The sequence below is a fragment of the Pezoporus flaviventris genome, unplaced genomic scaffold (genome assembly GCF_033815535.1).
Source record: "Pezoporus flaviventris isolate CSIRO_AGI_PZ_B2104156 unplaced genomic scaffold, CSIRO_AGI_Pfla_v1 ptg000020l, whole genome shotgun sequence".
NCBI lineage: Eukaryota > Metazoa > Chordata > Aves > Psittaciformes > Psittacidae > Pezoporus > Pezoporus flaviventris.
This window is the reverse complement of record NW_026892568.1, coordinates 2,113,505-2,137,405: the sequence shown is the minus strand read 5'-3', so window position 1 is coordinate 2,137,405 and position 23,901 is coordinate 2,113,505. Positions and strand designations below refer to the sequence as shown.

Sequence of the window (23,901 nt, the reverse complement as noted above, 5' to 3'; positions counted from 1 at the left end):
CATATGTTATTCAGAAGAGACAGCTGGGAGCTGCCTTTATTACAGTGGCTGATGTGAATATGCCGATTTTCCCTGTTTTAACTTCTCGTGTAGCATGTCCAGACTCAAACCACTGAGAGACTTTTCCGCATGGCACACCGTACACAGGGTTACACCAGAACACGAGCAGATTTTCAGACTGGTCTGCCATAATCCAATTGCCTTATTTTAGCAGTGTCCCAGATTTGCAGCACCATCACGCCAACATTAATCTCACCCCGCGGGAAGGCATGACTGCAGACACCATTAGCGAGGGAAGTACTTGGCATCTCACTCACCACTTTAGGTTTGAAAGGTGGCTGAATCTCTCTGTTTTCCAGTTTTTCCCAGTCGATCCTTCTGAAGAAAGCATGTTCCCTGATGTCTCTTTCACCTTCAAGGCCACAGCCAAGGCGTTTTGCCGGGTGTTTAGTCATTAGCTATTAGGAAGAAAACACCAAGTGATTAAACTCAACGCAGGAATGAAAGTGAGATGGACTTTCCCCAGACCACAACGCTCTTGCTCGTCTCCTGAAGATCCAAGTTGCTGATAGAATTGTTTTGAAAAGCTAATATTCACATTTTGAAGGTTACTTTTCTGGTTTGGTCACTGGAGACAGCACATCAGCAGGAAAATGAAGGTCTGCACTCGAGCAGAGGTTGCTGCTGGAGGTGTGGTGGGCAGGCAGTGCCTGGGGCACATTGCCATTTGGTTTGTTCACAACTCACTCCTGAATTTCCCCTTTGGTCTTCCAGTTCAGTCTTATAAATCTCCAGAACAGCTCCTGCCCTACCTCAACCATCAATTAAACTCAATAAATGCCAGTATACTAAAGCTGTACAAAGTACAACTCCCCCTGCTTCATTTTTCTGGGCTTGCTCAAGACATCTCATTACAGAGCCTACAGTTTGTTGGCACCCGGCTGACAATATCTAATCTGCGTTTCCTCCCTTGCATCCTTAATGACATCTTGGTCAATACTATACTCAGTTGCACAGATAAGCAGATGGGGAAAAAAAAGCAAAACCAAAAGCCACCAGCTTTGCATGCTTGGAAACAATAATGTGCTCCCTTCATTAACAAGCTCCTCAAAATCTTTTCCACTGATATGAACCTGAGGAGCTGAGCAAGGCAGCCTTCACTTCTCAGTTTCAGTATTGTGGGGACTGTTTGAAGCTCCTTTAGAAATTCTATATGATTGATACATTGCTGGGAGTGATACCTCAACATATCTTTTTAAAACCTCAGCTGTTCTGCTTTAGCCTCCCTCCAAATGCCGAGTTGATCAGAGTCCAATTTTGAACCTAAAATAAAAGTAACTCTAAGCAGACTTTGGGAATTCAGCTGTGCACCGGGCTGGGAATCACATCCTACTGCAAGCTTCCCCTTTCTGTTACCTTTTCTAAACCCCTTAACAGTAGGCGACAGAGGAAAACATCAACAGTGGTTCCAGGAGTTTCACTTTTTCCTGCATTCACCAAACCCAACAAACTGAATCAGTGGAACAGATGTCAAGCAGACAATTCAGCTTCAAGAGCACAGCGAGCACATTTGCCTTGCCCAATGGTGCACGGTCCCAGGATTGCTGAGCTACTGCTGACTACAAGGTTCAGAAGCTTTCTTATTGACTTGCTAGATCAGGCATAATGCCTACTGAAATTTGGGATTAATTTGTTAGTTTAATACAGATGATGAACATATTAATATCACAGAGACTTGACCTTAAACCTAGGAGGCAATGCAATTTTAGCTTTCTGACCTCCCTAGCAGAACAGCAGCAAGCAGGAGAACTGAAAACAGGGTAATTAGATCAAGTTCAAACTATGCTGTCTGAATATATGATTTTCATGGGAAGGCATCAATATGAATATACTTTACAAAATCATCATGTTTAGTTTTTGTTGGCCAGCCATCTACACTGGGATGGATTCCACAAGTAGAATGGTCTTTCCTTTTCCTTTGTTTTTTCTAAACAGCTTTTCTATTCCTTAATGATTTTTCCTTAAGGGATTAATATCCAGCTCATGTGCAATGCTTCATAAATGGTTGCAAAGGAAAGGAAGAAAGTAAACACCAAATTAACTGGCACTAAATGCAGTGATATTTTATCAGTGGAAATAAGACATCAGGGAATGCTTTATAGAAGGTGGTTTGAAAAAGCCACACACTGACAGTACTACAGGGAAACACATGGAGCCAAAGCAGAAATCAAATGAATTCTTCTTTTCCCTGAGCTCATCCCCTGAAGTCCAAAAAACCCCCAAACCTGAAAGCAAATTAAATTACCTAGGAATTTAAGATCAATTTCAGGCCACACAGATTACCCCTGGGTCAGGATTTCCCCATGGTTTTCTTGCATTTACACTAAAGACTTTCACATAAGCTCATCTTTACCTACATTTAAATATTATTAACTCTCTAGCTCTGCTGCTGTCATTGGGCACACTGGGCTGAAGACTCACTGGACTATTTGGTATCCATCCAAGCTTGAAAATGTCACCTGCAAAACAGCGGTTGTGCTGCAGAGGGTTGAGAGGTGAGGTGGGTGGAGATATTCCACACTTTGGATTTGGTGTATGGATTCTGCTTTGGATTTGGATTTTGGATTTGGCAGCTACTGATCCTGACATTTGCTCTTACCATAAGAAAAGCTGCAACACAGGAAGAGCTCAATGCTCACCAGTGACACCAAGCGATTGGCGCTTCATGACAATTTAGCTTAGCACTGCCTAACAGAAGTTGCACTTAAAAATCAGCAGTGCCTTATCAAAGCCAGACAAATTTAGTTATTCACAAGGATTGCCAAAAAGGAACTTAAAGATAAAAAAGCATCTATCTCACCCCCTTGCAGATGGAGACGGCTTCTTTGGACAGCGACTTTGGATAGGAAACATTATGCTCCATTATGGACTGGAAAAGCTCATCTTCATCTTCTCCATCAAATGGAGGCTGTTGAAAATAAATCACAGCAAGTTACTTCCTTTTTTAATAATCCTCCACTTTTTGTAAAATGGCATGACAATCCCGTGGCCACACTGGGTCAAACAAAGGTGCATCCAGCCCAGCAACCTGCCTCCTGTCAATCACAGATGCCCAAAGAGATCAGTACACAGCAGTGGTCCTTACCCAGGAACAGACACCGAACTCCCCGCCATCTGCAGCTTGGGTATCTTCTGACCCAGAAGGGTTTATCAGGCTCAGGTAGAAACTGAGGAGAAAAGTTCATTTCTGCCCCCACACGGCAGCCAGGTTAATGAAATGTGTGCAGGATTATCTTTGTGTCCATCTTTTATCAGTTTTTAAAGCTACTGTGCGCTCAACAGTCAAAATACTTAAAAAGGGTGAACTCTGGAGACTGACTTTTAATTCCCTTGATCCATTCCCCACTTAATTCCAGTTATGCTCCAGTTTGTTTCACAAAACATGGCTGTAGGTTCTGCTTCTGTGAAAGGGAAGCTAATCACAAGAAAGGGCTGCATTTTATGTTTAAAGATAGGTGATGAAGAAAGTGCCCGTGGGGGAGAGACCAGGAGCAGGACTCAGCTAATGGTAGATCTCATTTTCTGAAAAGCATTCAGATGCCTCATATTTGCAGTGCAGACTGTAAATGTTAACAACCGCAATTGCTACACTTTAGAAGCTTTAAAAATGCCAACTGGAATTTGGTAGAGAAAGTATTAAAGGCACTTGTTAAAAATGTATGTTTTAAGCTTAGGAACTGCATGCCTCTAGCTAACACCCATTGAAAGCCAACTGCAGAAATGTTTTCCAACTCAAGACTAATATAATTCCTTAAAGTTGGTAGTTATCTGCCATTCACTGCTGTACAGTATTGCCTTTCTACTTGAGTGACTCAGAGAGCAGCATCGCATTAACTGCGCAGAATAAGGGGTCTGTAGCTGAGCACATTTCAAGTAGCGAGACCCCTACTTTACTGCTATTACATACAACACAAAACTGTATTATTGTGACTTAACTGCAATGCAGAGCATGTACACACTCTCATAATGTTTCCCCGTGCTTTCAAACTACTAAATGGCATTTCTTCAACTTGACACGCATTTTTCTGCTCAAGTGTCTCCCATTCAATTTTGAAGATGGCTATTTATAACATTATTACGGTACAAAGAAGCCGTATTCAAAGGCAGTGCTTGATTATGTGGGTGCAATGGAAAAAGCTTAAAGCATAAATACATTCTTAGTTCAGTCAGTCAAGACTAGAAGGAGATAATGTATGAAATGCCCCGGTCTTGTCCTCTAATGGTCTAGGCTTTTAGGCAGCCTTGAAAGACAGCAGCTGCGGGAGGAAGTCCCAGTGAGCATGAGAGGGTAACTCTTACCTGGCCAGCCAACATCTCGTAGAGCAGCACTCCATATGCCCACCAATCCACAGACTTCCCATAGGGCTGGTAAGCAATAATCTGTATAATCACAAAAACAAACCAAAGAAAAAACCCCTATGTTAACCAACACCCAGTGACATATTAGATAGAGACACGCAGAGAAAACATATTTCCTCCAAAAAGCCCAGAACACCAGTCCTGACATCCTCACTCCAGGTAATCACTGGTTTCAGTCGGAGTTGGATTGTTCTGCAAATCCACCCACATCTTTTGGTACTCTGATAGCCTGGGAAATGTGGCTCTTGGGAAACCCTGGGACGTGCACTTGAAGGCAAAGGAGGAAGTACGGCAGCACAGTGTAGGAGACAAGGCAAAAGTATTATCCATCCATTTGTGTCAGCTTGAAATCAGGAGAGAAGACTCACTTCACTTACAGGCTATCAATAGTTAAGCCCTTCTTTTCAGTATTCATGTTTTTGTTCTGCTATAAAAGGGATCCAAAATGAAGAAAAGAGCAAAACCCTGAACAGCCCAGTTACATTTTCCCAAGTTGCATGACTAAAATACTCAGTACAAAGCCAGATACCAGCAACACCAGAAAGAAAGGGCTTTCTGCTGTTCAGCCTAATGGAACTATCAGGTATTTTGCATGTTCTGGGTTCACATCTGCCTCAAATTGAAGCGCAAATTGAGTTCTGACACACTAAAAGGCTGTGTGCGGCAAGAGCACGCAGGTCCCCTCGTGCCATTTGCTTTAATCGAGGCTTCTTCAGAGGTGAGTGTTCATTTATTTAAGAGATGCACTGGGCATGCTAGAGAGGAGTTCTGAGGTGCAGGTTTCTCTCAGCTCTCTTTCTAAACCACTGTGAAGGGATACTGTGAATCGTGAAGAGATGCAGGATGTCCTGACCGCTGTCCATCCGCAACGGACAAGGCAGCACCACAGCCTCCAGCCCCAACGCCACTGCTCCACTAGAATAAGCAGAGAACTGAGGCTGTCATGACTGCAGATGGGCTTGCATTTATTTCCCTGTTTACATGCTTTTTGTTCTTTATGAGACGAATTGCTAAGACACACATCACATACCCTAGACTTTTTAGTTGTCTGCAAGAGAAGTTAAACTGGCAAGTTCTATAGTTTCTCAGGAAAACAGTGAGTCACCAGTTCAATAAAGCAGGACTGCCTGGCTACTAAATAAAATTACAGTCTCTGGGAGAATATATGTTCTTCCTGGGGATAACAGCAGTACATGAATTAAAAATTACTGCCATGTTTCTAAGCAAAGCATTTCAAAACCAATCGTACTTTGAAATGTATAACACAACCAGAGGTAATAACAAGATTCCCAGGTGGAAGGTCCTACATAAAGGCAATCTTTATTACTTGTCTTTTAGCAGTAATATGGGCTTTAAAATATATATTTGGGACATTCATTTCATATTATTGTGGTTCACATACTTGGTTACTCTCCCTTCAATTTCTATCACCAGTAAGTTCCCAGAGGCTAGCTGGAATCAGTGCTGCTTCTCAAAAGACCAAAGACTTGCAAAATCTTATCCAGAAAGAAGACTGGTCTTTATATACAGAAAATGATAAAACCCATTTTATCCTCAGCCCTTCTCTGACCATCTCTCCAGGCTTTACGGAAATGGGCATTTTATCAAATAAAAGGGATATTTTTCAGAAGTCATTAATTTATCAGGCAGAACATTTTGTACAATAAGGGCACTTTGGGAAAGTGGCTTTGATAGGAACAGTTTATTTCAATTAGCAAATGAGAAAAAGATGGACCCGGAGCAGCGAGAAAGAAAATGCTGCTACATCACCACAGCTCCCAGGCTGGCAGTGGGGTCTGTCCAGGAGCAGTCTGCTCCCTTCCTACTGTGAGAGTTTGAGGGGATGACCGAGGAGAGGAAATCTTTTAAACATGGCAACGCAATGTCATAACGTTGGAGATGTGACAAAGCATGGACTCAGTGTTTGTTTACCCAGCAAGAGGTGAGTCAAGATGAGGCTGCTCTCTGAATAGCATTGTCATCAGCAAATGTAATCTGCCCTAATTAGATCTGCCTGTGTGAGAGAATATCAAGCAGAATCATTGAGAGACAGAATCAACATGAAAAAGCTCCTGCATTTAACCTAACATATGGTCAGAGTCACTAAAATTTGTGTCCTATTTGGTGCCACATGTCAACATCAGCTGAAGCATCTGACAAAGAGACCAGTGCCCCCTCTGAGCTGGCACACACTTCCCTCGCCTGAACCAGCTGGATGATGAAAGAGTGGGATTGAGAAGTAAATACGGACATCAAGGCTGGAAAGGTGCCACTGCAAATGCAATGAAGACACTTTTGTCCCTGAACCTATTGCAGTAGGAAAAGGTGGCACTGTCCATGTCTGCTGCTGTACACTGGAAGTCTTTTTCCTTTAATCCTAACCAAATACGCCCTATCTGAATCACCAGCTTTGTCCTGGCAAGGATATGACATAAGTGAAACACACAAAAGCCATCTGCCACATTCATTCACCAACCTGCACGTCGTGCATAGGATCTGGTGCTTAATCATAATATTGGGAGCTATTCAAAGTGTTCATTGGAAAATGTAAATGAGAGGAAAGAACGCTCACTTCAGGGAAGGAGTTACGTGTGGGAGGAAGTAGATGAGTTTTCAGTATACAGTCAAACATGCACTGGTACAAAGTCAGCAAATTCTAAATGTCGTATCTGCAGTAGTTCCCTCCTCCTCATCCAGAAATCATCCTGGTATTACCTCCCAGCTGCTGCACTCGGAGCCATCACCGGCTTTGCAGCAGCTGCCAAAATAATCCTATCTTCACGGAACAACTCTGATACCTGTTAGAACAAATAGGGGTACATTAACATGACCTCCCCTCTCAGCGCAGTGTGCAGAGCAGACCCAGAGTGCTGAGGGAGCTCAGCTGTCTAGAAATGAAGACCTGTACCCTCCTCCAGATATGATCTCTGCCTTTACTGGCCAGGGAGGAGTGGAAAGTTGACAGGATGCTTCCCTTCCCCTCCTTCTCCATCATTAATTTCAATTACTGCCTTTTTCATCTCCTTTTCCATGTCACATGGCCCATTTTACCTCTCTATTAAAGAGCTCTGCCTTTCCAGGGTCTGTGGATTTGAGAGCTCAGGAGGAATTGCTTTCATCAAGCCAAACTGGCAGAGGAATGTGGATTGCTTTTTTCCTTTTTATTTTCTGTTTTTCCTCCAAGGAAGGCACAGTTAAGAGCAGGACACAGATTAATACCAGCAATTTGGAGGAATGTTCAGATCACTGCAGCTTGCAGCTGGTAGCCAGTTGGGATGAAAAGATTGTATCCCAGAGGCAAGAGAATGTCTTGTGTGAACGCACCTAATGTCTACTGGAGAAGTTAAAACTCAGTTATTAAAAGAATAAATATTACTAGCACAAGGAACAGTCAAAGGTACGCTCTCCAAGCCTTTGTAATACCTACCAGCCTCCCAGCATCCTGGCAGATGCAAGTTAGAACTTAAGATTTTGAGGCTATTGGATGGAGGAGAAAGGAAACTGAGCTTTTAATTTAAGTTCTTTGGAAAGTTAAAATCAGCGCCCCAGCTGCTGCAGGGATGCTGATGGTTCAGCACCACACCACAGGCAGCGGGCTGTGCTGGCAGAATCCCTTCCAGCTAATCCTTTTGACATCCATCTCCTTCTGTCTCTCTTGACTGGTCAAGGAAACACAAAGATGTAATTGATTTCACAGCTGTTTTATCAATCCAACCATAAATATTTGAGTTCAGCACATCAATAAGGAGATAACCACTTTCTGCCTGACAGAAGTGGTCAGACCTGGGATTCCTGTGGAGTTTAACCTCTGCACTTCTCTCGAATTGCACAGCATAACAAAATGAATATTAATTCCAGTGTGCTACACACCTAAGTAACAACAAATGCAAACTTTCCCAACCATTAAAAAAGGAAAGTATAATTTTACAGTACTCCAAAGTGCGCAAGTCCACTTTGCTGAATGCAGCATCACATTCCTCTGCTTTTCTGTCTGGAGATTGTACACGTGAAGCCAGCTGAGGTGTCCCTGTATGGTCCTTCCAGCCATCCTCTCTCTGAGCTGTCTGTGGATACCCCATATAGAGGCAGCATGAGCTCCTCCAGACCCCACTGCTGTCACATTATTTCCCAGATACTAATGAAAAGAGCTAATTCACTACATCTGAGTGCAACACACTCACAGGACAAGTCTACTTTAGGTACCTTCAGTGGTTCATTTAGATTTAGCTCATTTATCTCCGCCCAGCAGAGAAATGGTACCGTGCAAATGCCTCCTCATTATAACCTATAATAAATTTAAGCCCATGGAAACATGCTGAAATGCTCCTGCAAGCAACACATGAACTTTACTTTTACCACAGACCTAGTTAGCAGTTTGTCAGCTGCAATAATGTGTTCAGAAATGAAAGAAAATCAGCCAACTAAAGAAAAATAAGTCTATCTGTTTGTAATGCAATAGAAAGACTGATTTCCTTCCAGTTAGTGAATGTTTTGCTCAAAGGCTTATTTCTTTATGTGATATTTCCCAATAAAGTGAAATAAATCATTCCAACGCTGACCCATATTGAGCATTTTGGCACTGACAACACGTTCTTTGGTATTATCTGGCACCAGACTATTGCCACAGAAAGGACACTTTTTAAATGTGTAATATTGGCTTCATTTATGTTTTGACAGGCAAAAATGAAATACTGCTTTGGTTGTTCCGATATCCTTATGCAAGCAGCAGCAATTTTGGAAAAACAAGGTTTTAGAATACATAATATTTCACTCTGAAAAGCGTAAATAAGCAAGAGAAAAAAATCAAACTATTTTTCATCCCAGTTTCACAGACATGACAAAATTTACCTTAGATACTGATTTACTTGTCTGTGTATAAATCTCCCATATTCCAGCAAACATTCAATTACAGCCAGAAATGTTCCAGCCAGAGCTGCCTCTTGCCCAGCACTCAAGTGAAAAAACTGAGTATCTTGGATGAGGATCCAGCCTCTTGCACTGAATTTGCAGCCAAACAAATCAAGACTCTTGAAAGCTCAGTATGGCCAAACACCAGATTTTAATATTCATATATTTGAATCATTTCCACATCACCACATGTGCTTGTTTTTAATGTTTTATACCTAAATGCTTAAAACACAAATCACATCCAGACTCCAAATCTTAACCCTAAGCTCGTATTGATCACAGTGCTTGAAACGAGAACCGTGCTGCTCACCATCACATTCTCACTTCGGACCCATTTCAGTTATGTTCATGTTTGAATCTGATTTTCAGTGGCTTGAATGCAGCACAAGGATCACCAAGTCACACAAAACTCAAGGCAAATGATGGATTTCTTATGTCAACTCTGTTCAAGCCCTGATTTATCTTTTGGCTTTGTTCAGGCTTCCAATGACTGGAGCTTTCCTGAGATCAAGAGCAATAACTCAAGATACCTGTGTACCATTTATAGAATCACAGAACAGTTAAGGTTGGAAAGGACCTTAAGACCATCCAGTTCCAAACCCCCTGCCATGGGCAGGGACACCTCACACTAAACCATCTCACCCAAGGCCTCGTCCAACCTGACCTTGAACACCACCAGGGATGGAGCATTCACAACCTCCCTGGGCAACCCATTCCAGTGCCTCACCACCCTCACAGGAAAGAATTTCCTCCTTAGATCCAATCTAAACTTCCCCTGATTGTAAGACGTGGCCTGGAAAAGACAAAGTAGTTTTGCAGGGAGGGCAGAAAAGGCTTCAAGACCTCATGAGACCTCTCCCAAAAAGCAACAAATAGTTTGTGGTGTCCTGAAAACGCCAAACAACCCTTTAAATGAGGGATTTTGGCAGCTGTAGGAAAAAATACATTAAAGAAGCTGGGTTTGCTCCCAATAAAACGTGTGCTGACCTCATCAACAAACTCTGAAGCTCTGATTTAATAAGAAGTCAGGTTTTCAATCAATCGGGTATTTTTTAGAACAGGGAAGTCTTATTGATAGTACTGTATTCATTCACAAAGTTATTCGATATACCTGCAGAAGTATAAATGGTACCATCCGCAGAGGATCCAGAGTGACAGCAATCCGAACTTGGTGGTGTGAGATTCGTGTAGGGACAATTTTCATCTGAGAAACTAAAAGGTTCTTGAAATGGTAAATATTTACCTCTGGTGCAATGTAGTCTGGAGTGCCACAGAAGGTCCTGGTTGTTACTCCATCTAACATATGTTCTTTGCACATTCCAAAATCAGCAATTTTAATGTGTCCTTCTGAATCCAACATCACATTATCTAATTTCAGATCTCTATGAAGAATCACAGTAATTTAATGTTAATGTTTAGGATCAGCTAGGGCCAACTTATCTACATCTGAGTCTAGGTGAGGAACATGCGTGGCTTTTCTGAGGGGTGGAGGGAACAGGGCTGCACATGCACAGCAGCCTGGAGGGAGCGGGGCACCGCACTGCAGACACATAAGAAGGACCATAAGCCCTGAAAATGGAAAACCAATGAAGAGATGGCTGTGTATGACCATGAGCACACTCACACTGAGACTTCTGAGGGTGTGAAAGTGTTCAGCAACACACAGGAATTCACTACATAATGTTTTTCATTTTCAAGAGTTTTCATTTGCACTGGGCAGAGCACAGATGTTGGAAACGCTCAGGTCAAGCAGTGACACAACAAAAAGAACACTGCAGTGATTCCTTCTTACAAAAAAGGCTTTAAAAATGCACAGAAATATTAAAGAAACTGATCCTTTCCGTTCAGAAATAGTTTATGTCAGGTTATACTCACCTGTAAATAATCCCTCTGTTATGGAGAAAGAATAACCCGATTGAGATCTCAGCTGCATAGAACCTGTATGAAAAAACCAACAGATTTCTTATTGCCTCATGATTTCCTTCAGGCAAAACAGTCTGGAAATGCATCATGGTAAAGAATGATGGCATAATAGCATATAAAGTATATAATATACATGGGGTATCCACATAAAGTAAAAAAGTACATATTGCAGGCGGATGACATAAAAGATACTTCAACTTGACTTTAACAGAAACATTTTGAGTATTTGATGATAAAATTACGTAGAATTTAGAAAAAAGTATGAAAATATCTCCCCAGACCACAAGAAAATGGTGCAGGAGCACAGCATTTTACTGCTTTGATCTAACTCTGCCTGCAAAGGTCATTATCTTTAATCACATATCAAGGCTGAACGCAGGATGCTGCTCAATGTACATCGCAATTCACATGCCCTGAAATAAGCTGCAGAAATGGTATTCCTTTATACAGGCTGTTAATAGATTAATTACATAAAGCTAATTAAAATGATTACCATATAAACTATAATTGCTGAATGCAGTTAAAAGATATGTAACACTGATGGATGTTTGAAGCCAGTTGCTGTGGAACTGTGCAAATTATATGCGAAAGGATTATTTAAAGATGAGATTAATTTTTAGGCTAGCATAAGGGAAAGGGAAGCTCAGCTCAAACACTTGATCAGAGGTGTTCGTGAATGCGTGTGCTGGAAGATGCTCCACAGGCATAAGCTGTCATGAAGTACCATAGCTTTCAACGGGTGTTGGCAAGTTACATTAGTTGGGAGTCAAGGAGGATCTGACACCTTCTAGTTTTTATTCAGCAAGTTGTGAAATCTTGTTCTCTATCTCAGATATTTATATTTAGAAGGCCTCTCATTTAAGGAAGCACTGATTACTTACATCAAAATGAGAAATTATTTCAGCTTAATCCTTGAAACAGTTGGTCACACTTGATTCCAAAGTTTCATTGGTAAATAATTTATGAAACACTAATAAATGAGGATGAGATGACAGAAGCATGACTAAAATGGTACTGATGGATGTATTCACATTTGATATGCTACAGATCATTATCAGTTGCTCACTGATATGCCAGATGTACAATTACCTAAAAGGGATCATGTATATAAACAACTTCTAATCATTTATTAGCTCCTCACAAAACCTCTTCAATAATAACACCAGAGATATTCTCACAAGCTATACACTGAACTTATCTTGTATAAACTATGATTTATATTGCAGTCCTGAGTCTATTGGTATTGCCTTTCCCTGTAACATTAATTCAGTCTGAAATGTTCTAATCACTTTTATATTCGCCTTGAAAAACAACACCAGCATAACAAGTAACATCTTTAATTTCCTGATGCCTTGTTTAAATTCTTGTCACTTTTAAAGTAGGCATCGCATGCCTTTGCTCGTGCTCTATTTTTCAAAAGAAAGGCACAGCTAACCTTGGTCTGTGTGTGCAATTTTTAACATAAATTTCAGCTTTGGGGCCTAAAAAACACAATTCAAAAGGCCAGCCTTGACTTCATACTGAACCTGACAAGCAGAAGAAACCTAATCCTCTTACTGTGTAGAATTAAGATGATGACATGATTTAAATATATAAACATGAACACTCACACTGCTTGTGGCTCCTTAAATTTTCCTACTTGCTGAATGTGATACATGAGATCACCACCATTCACATACTCCATAACAAAATAGAGACGGTCCTAGGATAAAGTATTAAAGATGCACATAAATACATTACAGAAAATATCAGATAAGCATTAATCAGGAAAAAAAGTCACTACTACATCATTATAATGCTTTATAAGATTATTAGGACTGGTTGTACATTCTGGCAAAATTGATAGGTCAGGAAATGGAAGTGGAATGTCTTGTAAAACCAGCAAGAGTATATGGACTGATGAGATCTGTCTTGATCTTGCCAATTTTAGTGATGTACTTTTACATAATACTAGTCTACAATGGTTCCCATAACTACTCACATGCAGTTCTGTATGAAAAATCTGACTCTCTAAAAATATATATATCTAAAAAACAAGGATGGTTGAAAATTCTTGCTTTGAGGCCATTTCTAATCCATCCCAGTAAGTTTTCCTTTTGAGGATGGGAGGTATTCACATATACTTCTTTTATGATTACAAAGAGGCAAGAAGAAAAGTTGTGTAGGGTTTACAAAAGTATCTGGAACCTTTACAAGTGACTCTATATTAATCTCTTGCAGGCACGTATTTCAGCTAGAGGAAGATGGCAGTAAAAGTATTGTGGAGGGAGATTGTTCTTGCACAGTGAGGACTTTTAAAGGCCGTACCCAGGTATCTCAAATCAAACACAACCATAACATATTTGGGTGCACTTCAGGCGTGTTTTCCACAGTGACCTTCAGACAGTAAGACTTCAAGCAGTAAGTCTATTCACCAGCTTTCAGAGCACTACAGCTGAGCTCTTCCGAGTGACTTTGGAAGATTACACTGTTTACAAACATGGGTGATTTAGAGTGGGTGACTCTGACCACCTAACGTTACCCTCTGCAGTTATACCATGATCCTGACAGCAGATGAGATACATTAACAGTCTTCCTCCCACTTATGGAAGACAGATTGTTGGCTTCCTCCCATTTCCCTTCGGCTATTTTGGACAGAATCACTATCCTGAAGTATTCGTAGGAAAGTCTGGATCCAATATTCTGATGGGAAAGAGATTCATTAGTAAGATGCTTTTGGTCAATCTCTTTCCTTCATTGATTGAAAGTCTCCCATCATCCAGTACCTAGGATTTCAGATTATTAACATACATTACAAAACTGTGATTTCCTAAGCTGGGTCCAACAGACAAGCCACAAGCAAAGTGTTCCTTTGGGTAGATCTGATTTATAAAATTCAGATTTTTGTAGGAATTGTGTTATTGCAAAATAGGAGCCCGTATCTACAAGCACTAACCAAAATCATCAATTTCCCTACGACCACAGTTTATGCCTCTTCCTTCACACACAATACCGCATTTTTACAGCTAATATGAAGCCTCCAGAATATTTCGTAACACCAAGTGCAAACTACTCAACACTTTGGAAAACATGAAGTAAATTAGGCAAAGGTGTTAATGATTTATCTAGGCCTTCTGTAGCTCCACTGCTCTTGTACATGATAAGACAAAAAGTGATACTGTCAATACTAAAACCCCACTTTTTTTCCTCCATTCCCCTTTGCCAGAAAACACCAGACATTTATACTTTTAAGATTTTACATTTAAGACACAGTTGCTCAAAAGAAAAACAGGACCAAACAAAGTGATTTTTTCATTTACTGCTGAAAATAATAGTAGGTTTTTGGCTACTAATAGTGTTATATATAGAACTAGAGGGAGATACATATATGTCTATTTCTGACTAGGACTTCTTATAAGTATCTTCATATTGTAAATAGAGGCAGCAAAAACCTAAGAAAGCAAGCAAACAAGAATTACCAAGTGCAATAGTTCCCACATTCATGTTTTATCGTGATTAATTATGTCTGCAAATCTGCTGCATTCAGGCCATTTTCTGCTCAGAGATTTGTAGACATTAAAGAGAGTTTGAAAATGCCTCTAACAACACAGACAATTATGCTCTGAAATGGTGACGGGATGGCGTGGCTTGCTTGTGGAACATTACAATGTTATTCATCCAAACTAACTGTCTGTTGCTTGTTTGTTTGTTTTTAGATTAAAAGGCATCAACAATGTAAGACGTAAAAGATAAGGAATATTCAAGTGGAAAAACAACATGTCCTTCCATCACCCCATCAAGTGACAACACAGCCCTGAGGCACCAATACAATGCCACTGTCATAACCATCATAAGATGGCTACAAGTGAGCCAAGAAGAGCCTTGATTTCTTGTGAATAAATACCTCTACGCAGTCTGGAACATCTGGTGCCAGTTCACTACTGGTGGGGTGTGCACCCATGCCCACCCTGGAAATCAAAAGCACACTAAATGCCAACTCTCTACCACGCAGCTTTCCATATCATCCAACAGACTGGCACGGTGCCGCTGGACCCTCACATCCATCCTGCAGTCTGTCCCTGGGAGATGTTTTGCAGTGTGGTGGGGCAACGTCCATCTCAAGTATTCATAAAGAAGGAAGGAAACAACCCAGTGTTTTCCCTCTGTGCTGGTGTGCCTGAAAACTAAATTAAATCCACCAACACTGATTCATGACTATCACCTCATGATATAATAACAACCACTGAGACTTTTCAAGTTACATCCTCAGATCCTTAGAAGCATTTAGGAACCTTTGGGAATTTGGGCTTAAGGCTCTGCCTTAGCAAAGCACACATTATTAACTTATGAACTGTCACATTGGTCTGCTTGAATTACTGTATGAAGAGCAGTAATTAAACCTAGGTTTTGTATTTAACACACAAAGTGTTAATTACATGCAGTACCTCTTTCTTCACCAATTTCCATGTACAGAATCTATGATACATAGGTTGGATGATAATAAAAGTTACTGAACTGATAAAATCCACGGTCACATAGTACGGAAAACGCCAGAGTTGCAAGAAGGACAGAGCTCACTCACAACTGTTTGGAAACAAGAGTGAAGCTGCGTGAGGAACGGTGGTTTGTCTTGCAGCGCCAGGACTCGCTTTTCAACCATTGTACATTCAACATCATCATCCTGAATCACCACATCTTTTTTCAGTATTTTGATTGCATAGAGCTCCTCTGTCCCCTTCCTGTCTGCCAGCATCACCTGCACAAAGAGAGGCAAAAGGGTGAAAATCTTCCTTACCTGCCAAGGAGGGAAGGTGACTTATATGCCCGAAGATTTGTATAGACAGCAATCCAGCTTTTCCTTTTAATGGTATAGACTAACTTGATCAAAACTCCAAAAGTACCATCATTTCTCACCCACTGCAATGAGCTGTACCAGTCATTTCAGCCAAAGTCTGTGCCAAACCCCTCTGGTTGATCGCAGGCACATTGCCAAAAGGGCTGATAAAATGTTAAGTCCCTGGGGACTTCTTCAGTAAAGGGCACTTTATCACAGAAGTACTTGTTTGAATAGAGAGGAAAACCAGCAGCCCTTTCTCTGAACTACCAGATTTCAAATACGTGTATGCTATTCCTGCTTTTCCCCCACTATTCAGCCTTACCAATGTTGATGACCTCCAGAAGTGGCAGAGACCTAGGTGGCAAAGCCAGAAAAGTAGACTTGGTTTCATTGAAACTGCCAAGAAGTGAGGATCTAAAAGGATGCTTCTTACATCCTGCCCAACAGTCTGAGTGCTTGTATTTTTATACTGCCAATCATAACTGAAGCCTGCTAGTCCTTAAGGAATCACCCTTTTCCATGTTAAAAAATCCTCCCTCAAAAACGCACATCCTTTTGGCTCTGGATTTTGCTTCTTACAGATCTATAAATTCATCCTTCCTCAAGGACAGAAAGATAAAAAGAAGAATGTGACTGAAGAGCTATCGAGAATTCATTCCTACCTTCCCGAAGCTCCCCTTTCCAAGAACCATGAGAAAGTTGAAGTCTGTCAGCTTCACCCTGTCCAGATTGTTGGATGGCACACTTGAGATCCTGTCTTCTGTTGGAGTAATGACTTTGTTACCAGCTGGCCCAAGTTTGGCTTTCTGAAGAACATACACACACATACACACACAAAAACAGGAAAGTGAGAAGAGCAGCCAGTTTCCTTGGCAGAACGGATCACCGGGTGAAGGTTAGAACTGAAGATCACTGGATCTGAGGTGGCATTCCCAGGAGAAAGGCTGCATAACAAAAGCTACACAGACACAACTTCAAAGACTCATTCCAGCAATACTTTTGACACCACTGAATGAAGTGGGAAACTGTGTTCATGTATAACCAGATAAAGGCAGATATCTGGTTAGAAGAGCAAAACCAAAGCGAAAACCAAAGCCAAAGGAAAAAAGAAATCACTCATTTTCATGCCAAACGCAGCCTTATCTGGTGTTTTTGTTTGGAAATACAAAAAATGCTTTTCCAAAATGTCATGCTACGATCTACAGATGGTATTTCAGGGCAGAAACACTCTTCAACACATTCTCTTTTAAAATGTAATTCTTCACATCACTGCATAGCAAGAGTTAGGGAATCTTTGACATGCATTACGAAAAATTACCTACGTTAGGAAAAAAACCCACACATGAGAATTAATGCAGATGAACATGGCCACTTTCAAACCAGCAACACAATCAACTTTGATTTTCAATCAAGTGTTGATCTGGAAAAGGGAGCAAGGGAAATATTACATACAAAGGCTCTGCCCCGGCAACAGAGTCTGGTTTGCAGAAGGTTGCAACAGTCTCAGTATTTCATCTAAGACACCATGTAATTGTTCAAGTAAATTGCATTTCAAATCTCAAAGTTAAAAGAAGAGAAAAAGTAAGACTCACCAAAAGCCAATGCAGGCTACAACATAATACCCCTCTTTTTCTCAAAACAATCCCATATACCAGCAGAAGTAAAGCCTTTGGGATAGAAGCGTTTTCCCCCCATCTATCTAGTGTGTCTGGCAAATCACTTTTAATACGGTCACTTTACTTTGTGCCACTGACATATGCTCCATGTTTAAGGAGAACTGCTTTTCTCACTGCAGAAGTACAGTATTTGTGTATTATCACTGTTTTACAAAGAAACTCACAGAAAGAAAAGTTTATTCAAAGTCATGCAATAAATCATCTTAGAAGCCTGGCCTGGCATATACCTTTGGCAGCCTCGCTGGAAACTGGAAGATACAAACTTTCCCCTTCACAGACAAGTTTAAAACCATTAAGACTGAAAGGGGAGACTTGATCCATGGACTCCAGTATTTTGCTACTGCAGGCAGTAATGTCAGGTAATCCTCTGATAGAATAACCACGTGTCACTTGAAAAGCATATTCAAACTGGATGATTCTTCCTTCAGCTTTATAAATGCAGACAGTCTGATACCTGGGATATGAATTTTGGCAATTGTGATCTCTCTTTTTTAAACTGCAATACAGCTTAAAATGTGCAATTTCTTCCATCACCATTGTTTGCATGAAAGCAGCACAAAAAAAGGAAGAAAACCCCCAATATCCTTTATTTGTACAAGATGAAGACATAGTTTAAAGAAAGAGCTTTGCTGGCCATGCCTTTGTGATGCTCTCACATATGGGATCTCAGAAAAACCATCCTGCTCCTCAGACACAAGAAGCAATTTCAATATCCACCTTTTCACTGAGTTCCAAGTCAGGCACTGAATGGAAAACACCAGCTTTATTTCTTAGACTTTAAACGCACTGGGTAGGTTGTCCACAGCTTGGTCAAAAAATGTGTAATTCAGAACAACATTATTATTACATTATTAAATTATCGGACCCTTATCAAAGGTCCATATTTCCCTTCAGCCAGGACACATCATGAGCGTGCTCAGGAAAGTTTTTCACATTTAGATGTGAGTTCCTGTAACTGCCTTCTGGCTTAAGGTCCTAGTAAAAGCAGAGTGGGAATTTCACCACTGGCAAGCATGTAACAGGAGGATACAATACAATACAGGATACAATAATAATCCAAATCAAGGCATTTCATAGATGATGCATTAAGAGCTTCCCAAGACACTACAGCAATGTGTTTCAATTATGACTCAGCTCCAGGCACATCACTTTGTCATCTTCTTAGTACTATTTAAAAGAATTTACAGAGATACTGGAGCAAAATTAAGCTATGGGCATGGAAATGAAGTTAGATAAACATAGGGAAGCCATTACAGACGCTACCACCTGTGCCACCAAGTTTGTGAGGGGGCAGAAATAAACCCTGAAAGATCTGTTATTTATTACCTGTCTTTGAGAATTAGCTGCTGTGTATACTCCATGTTATTCAGTTCACCCTGAAGCACAACCCTAAACCAAACATCTCTTATGAGCTTCATGGAAGTTTCTATACTCAGCAGAGATGTCACAACTCATCAGTAATAACTGACATTGATGGATATAAGGACAGCCTTTAACCTTGCCCTTCATTACAGAACTTAACGCAGAATAGGGGGCAAGACAAAAGTATGCCAGAAACTCAGCTAATGATGTCTGGTTATGACCAAAGGATCAGGAAAATGTCTTCCAAGTATTAAAACTGCTTTACATTAAAACCAGCAGATCTACAGCATTTTCTTTACAGAAAACCTACAACGTGAATGAATGTCGTGCCTTATACACAGGGTGTTGACTTGCAAACTTTCTTCATACAGAGAAATGTTAATCTCTTCCTATGACCTGCCTGGGAAATAACTTGCTGAGCAGATATTTCCCTCAGGTTTTTGAATACCTCAATAACATCTCTCAACATGGACGCTGTCTTTTCACATAAAAATGAATTTATGTATTTCAGGCACTTCAAAGCTACTGTTAAAATACAGCCAGGGAGAGAAGCACAATTAAAATACATATAATAGACAAAACATTACATTACTGAGGCATTTTAATTCACATAGATTACATGTAAAAGCACACATCGTTAGGTTTACTGTCACCTCTGCACCCACGACTGCCCATGATGAAGACCATTACTGTTTATTAGAAAGCAAAAGAATCTATTTAAGGCTTATGCTCTGTTAAGGCTAACTTAAACACTAAACCCAGGACAGATCGGGGATAGAAGTGATTTCCAGAGCTCCTGGGAATGCTGATTCACCAACATGACCAATCACAGAGGGATAAGGAGACCCAGGGGGTATTCCAGTGTCTGTGGATCCACAGCCAGCTGCAGTACATGTGTATTCTCATAAGGTCAAGAACAGGGAATGTTTTAACATGCTCTCAGTGAGCTGTACCATGAGTTTGATAGGCCTTGGATAATGCAGAGAAAAAATGCCATGCAACCAACACACTCTTCCCGATTCCTGGAGCAAAACCAGTTCTGCAGCTACAGAAGGGACATAAATGCAAATGATTCATAAAAGCTTACTGGAAAAGAGCAATGATATTTTGCCTCTTGTACCAAGACTGAAGTTGAAAATAGCAGAATCCTACTTGAATCCACCTTTGCTTTTCATGGATATCAAAACTTGCTGACGTTGAAGATGGCATTCCAGGCCCTGGATTAATTTTCAGTTTCCAACTGCTTGGTTTAATACATTTGATGAACCCACAACATCATTACACTGAAGCCAGCTTGCAGCAAACCAACCAGGAAAACTGTATGTTAAAGCTAAATTAGTTTGCATGGTAGCAGCAGAGTTAATCTAGGAAGAAAACAAGACATGCACATCATCTTACTTCCTCTGGTTTGGACGCACCTTATCTCGGCCAGTTCGTTTACCCTGAAACCACAGGTGAGACACACTTCACATACTCAGCCCAAGTTCACTCCTCCATGGAGTGTTACGAAGGTACAGTGTGTTACACTGCAGAGTCTCTCATTTGGTTATGTGCTTTTTGGAAATGATACTTCAGGTCGTGCAGTAAAACTGGTTTTTTACTGCACATTTAATTCAAGTGTAGCAATTTTCCTAGATATCTGTATCTAGATACAGATATTAGTACGGGTATCTATAGGGATGCTGGGGAGGGACTCTTCATTAGGGACTGCAGTGATAGGACAAGGGGTAATGGGTTCAAACTTAAACAGGGGAAGTTTAGATTGGATCTAAGGAGGAAATTCTTTCCTGTTAGGGTGGTGAGGCACTGGAATGGGTTGCCCAGGGAGGTTGTGAATGCTCCATCCCTGGTGGTGTTCAAGGCCAGGCTGGACAGAGCCTTGGGTGAGATGTTTTAGTGTGAGGTGTCCCTGCCCATGGCAGGGGGTTGGAACTGGATGATCTTTAGGTCCTTTCCAACCCAAACCATTCTATGATTCTAGATGAGTTCTCCAACACCTAATGAGAAGTGTGGTGCAAAGAAGCAAAAGAAGTGATTTAGGGAATAGTAGTTTACTATTGCATTAAATTTTCAACTGCAAATTCTCATTGAGTCTCTTCAAAACTTTCTGTCTGATTTTTTACTGTGAAGACAACATAATGGGGCAAAACAATAAATGCGCACCTTGGCTCCTCTGCCCTCCGGTTATTATCTCTAGTTCAGAAACGTAAGATTCCAGAGCAGAAAGACTGAATTGGTCATTTTCCCCTTTAGCCAATAAATAAATAAAATTCATGAAGAATTTAAAAACCAGTCTACACAATCCGCATTCCTACTTTCAGTCTCTTTAGGGCAATGAGCTACATATCATGGTGTTAGTGCTTTAACACCCTGTATCGCTCAACTTCATTATTCCTTATCTCTTGCAGTCAGCTCACTAACACCGGATTTGTTCCCATGCGGAAAACCAACGCAGGGTTCCAGAACAGCCCAGACCTGCTGCCACACCCCAGCACCCTTCAAACACAGCTCCAGAAGGGAGAAACCCTCATCATTTCCCATGGAAAAATACCGCAGCCAACAAAAGGCAGGGAATCCGCAGCTCACCAGAGGATGCACTTCTCGGTTGTCAAGGCAACTTGCTCTTTGCAAGCCCAAGATGCCCAACGGGGAGATCTCTGGTAAATTCTCCAGGGGAGGAAGTGACAAAGAGAAAACAACGCTGCTGACTTCCCATCCTGCGTGCAGGTACACACACATACAGCACACACAACTTCGACATGGAAACAGCCCCATTTCATCATTACCGATTCGCTCCACTGACACCTACTGGGAAAAGAAATGGAAAGCTTTGCTCCCAGCAGCTGAGCCTCCCGGGGACTCACAGCTCTGCTCTGCATCACACATCAGCATCCCCTCCCCTTCTCTAGAGCAGACTCCACCTAGCGCTGGCTGCTCTGGCATTCAGCTGTAAATAGCAAATGAAGGATGCGACAACAAAGCAGCACTGGCTTCAGTCTCCATTCCAGAAAATCAGTTTTGATAGCGTGAGGGTCAGCAGTCTAAGGCCTGACTGAGCAGGTTTTATCTGGGGTCCCAAGATCTGTGTCCTCTTGCCACAATTCAACCAATTCCTCTGCAAAACTGACAAAATCACAGCTTCTCACACTGCAACAGGTTCTCACCAGTTCTTTATTAGACCCCAACACGCTCTTCGGATGTCACTGAATGATGGAACAACCCATCTCACAGTAGCTCATATTGTTCCCAATGTTTCTATTCCTAATTCTTATATTAACCCCAAACCGTAACACACCTGCAGGCAACACTCTGTGCACCACCTGAAGAAATGGCAAAATGGGTGGTGAGAAAGAAGGAAAGAACAGTCTGACCAGTGACATTCCAGTTTCACTACTTCAGCCCAGGAGGCTTCCGCTGCAAGTATGAAACCAACACTCGGTTATGTCTGTCACTACCTGGACTCTACACCAGAAGCATCAGAGCAGCTCAGATCTCAGATGAACTGTAGATACTGTCACTGACAGACCTGGCAAAACTCATACCAAGGATGTAAAAAGGAGAAACTGAAATAATTTACCCAAGTCTTGAAGGATGAAAAGCCCTATTCAGGTTTCCAGTCATGAAAGCTCACTGGGGATTTTGATCAACACATTGAGCTATCAGCAAGCCTTTAATAAAGTAAATAAATGCAATAAATTACAAGTCAAATCTGGAGGAAAAAACCTCCCATTCACCAAATGTTCTCCATCATAGTGGCAGCTTGTTTCTTAGATTATTGCATTTCCAATTCCATGTAATTATAGATGCTATGAAGGACTATCAATTTCCTAGTTTATACAACTTAATTATCAGGATGCTGAGAATTTGAAATGAGAAAGCCCACTTCTAAGCCCCAGCAAGACCTAATACTTCACCAGACTGAGTCTGAAGCTTAATACCATAACCTAATGCAAGCTTATAATTCATTAGTGGAGAGTTTTGTAGTCATGGAAACAACAGAAAAGAGAAAGAGCCTAAGCTCTGGATGATTTAGCAGCCCATCAGCTCGAATGAAGGTGGGGACAGCACAAGCACTACACCTTGCTCCAGCCTGAGCTGATGTCATTGCTGTTACAAGTCAACAGGGGGAATGAGCTTCCTTGGCCACTTTAGCTGTTTCCCTACAAAACATGCGCTGAGCAATCAGGGGAGATGCTTTTGCACTAAATTTCCCATGAAACAGAACAAAAGACGCAGTCTCAGACTTTTCTGCTTCTTTCCTTGGCTTAACAAATGCTCATAAAGAAGACAGCAACACGTGGCTTGTCCCATCCCGCTGTGCACTCTCACTGATTCTTATTTGCTCCTTTCAAGAACAAATTAACTAATGAACTAAATTACAGGAACACATTGCACTCAATATATACACACATATTTACCCGTATAGAAAGGAGCATACTTGGATTAGACTGGAGCAGACTGGGATGCCTACAAAAAACATGGCAGTACAGCAAGACACACCAGTGCTGGAGTGATGAGCTGGACCACAGGCATTACTGAGGATTCACAAGGTTTATACAGACCATTTTTCAGCCATGTATTCCTTGCTGAAATTACATCCTAGCAAGACTTCCTTGCAGCGAGAACACTGAATATAGGCAAAGAAGCAGAATGCTGTTTATATGCACTCATTTATCATTTATTTTCATGACAGCCATGTCACTATGGTGAACTGTGACATAATGCAATATATAAAAATGGAAATGACTTTTTTTACTTCAAAAGCTGAAGTAGTTACTGAAAAAGTAGCTAGGAAAA

General features: G+C 41.1%; 1 protein-coding gene across 4 annotated transcripts in view; it reads right to left on the bottom strand.

Moving 5' to 3' along the window:
* The window catches only part of PRKCA (protein kinase C alpha), a 161,066-nt gene that overhangs the window by 6,108 nt on the left and 131,057 nt on the right, over positions 1-23,901 (bottom strand). For all 4 annotated transcript variants that reach the window (XM_061455284.1, XM_061455282.1, XM_061455283.1 and 1 more), the window contains 8 exons: positions 16,729-16,872; positions 15,812-15,985; positions 12,861-12,952; positions 11,203-11,265; positions 10,571-10,709; positions 4,360-4,440; positions 2,861-2,968; positions 318-458 (listed from right to left, as the gene is read on the bottom strand). In XM_061455284.1, the coding sequence (XP_061311268.1) occupies positions 318-458; positions 2,861-2,968; positions 4,360-4,440; positions 10,571-10,709; positions 11,203-11,265; positions 12,861-12,952; positions 15,812-15,985; positions 16,729-16,872 (942 nt within the window). The remainder of the gene's footprint in view (positions 1-317; positions 459-2,860; positions 2,969-4,359; positions 4,441-10,570; positions 10,710-11,202; positions 11,266-12,860; positions 12,953-15,811; positions 15,986-16,728; positions 16,873-23,901) is intronic.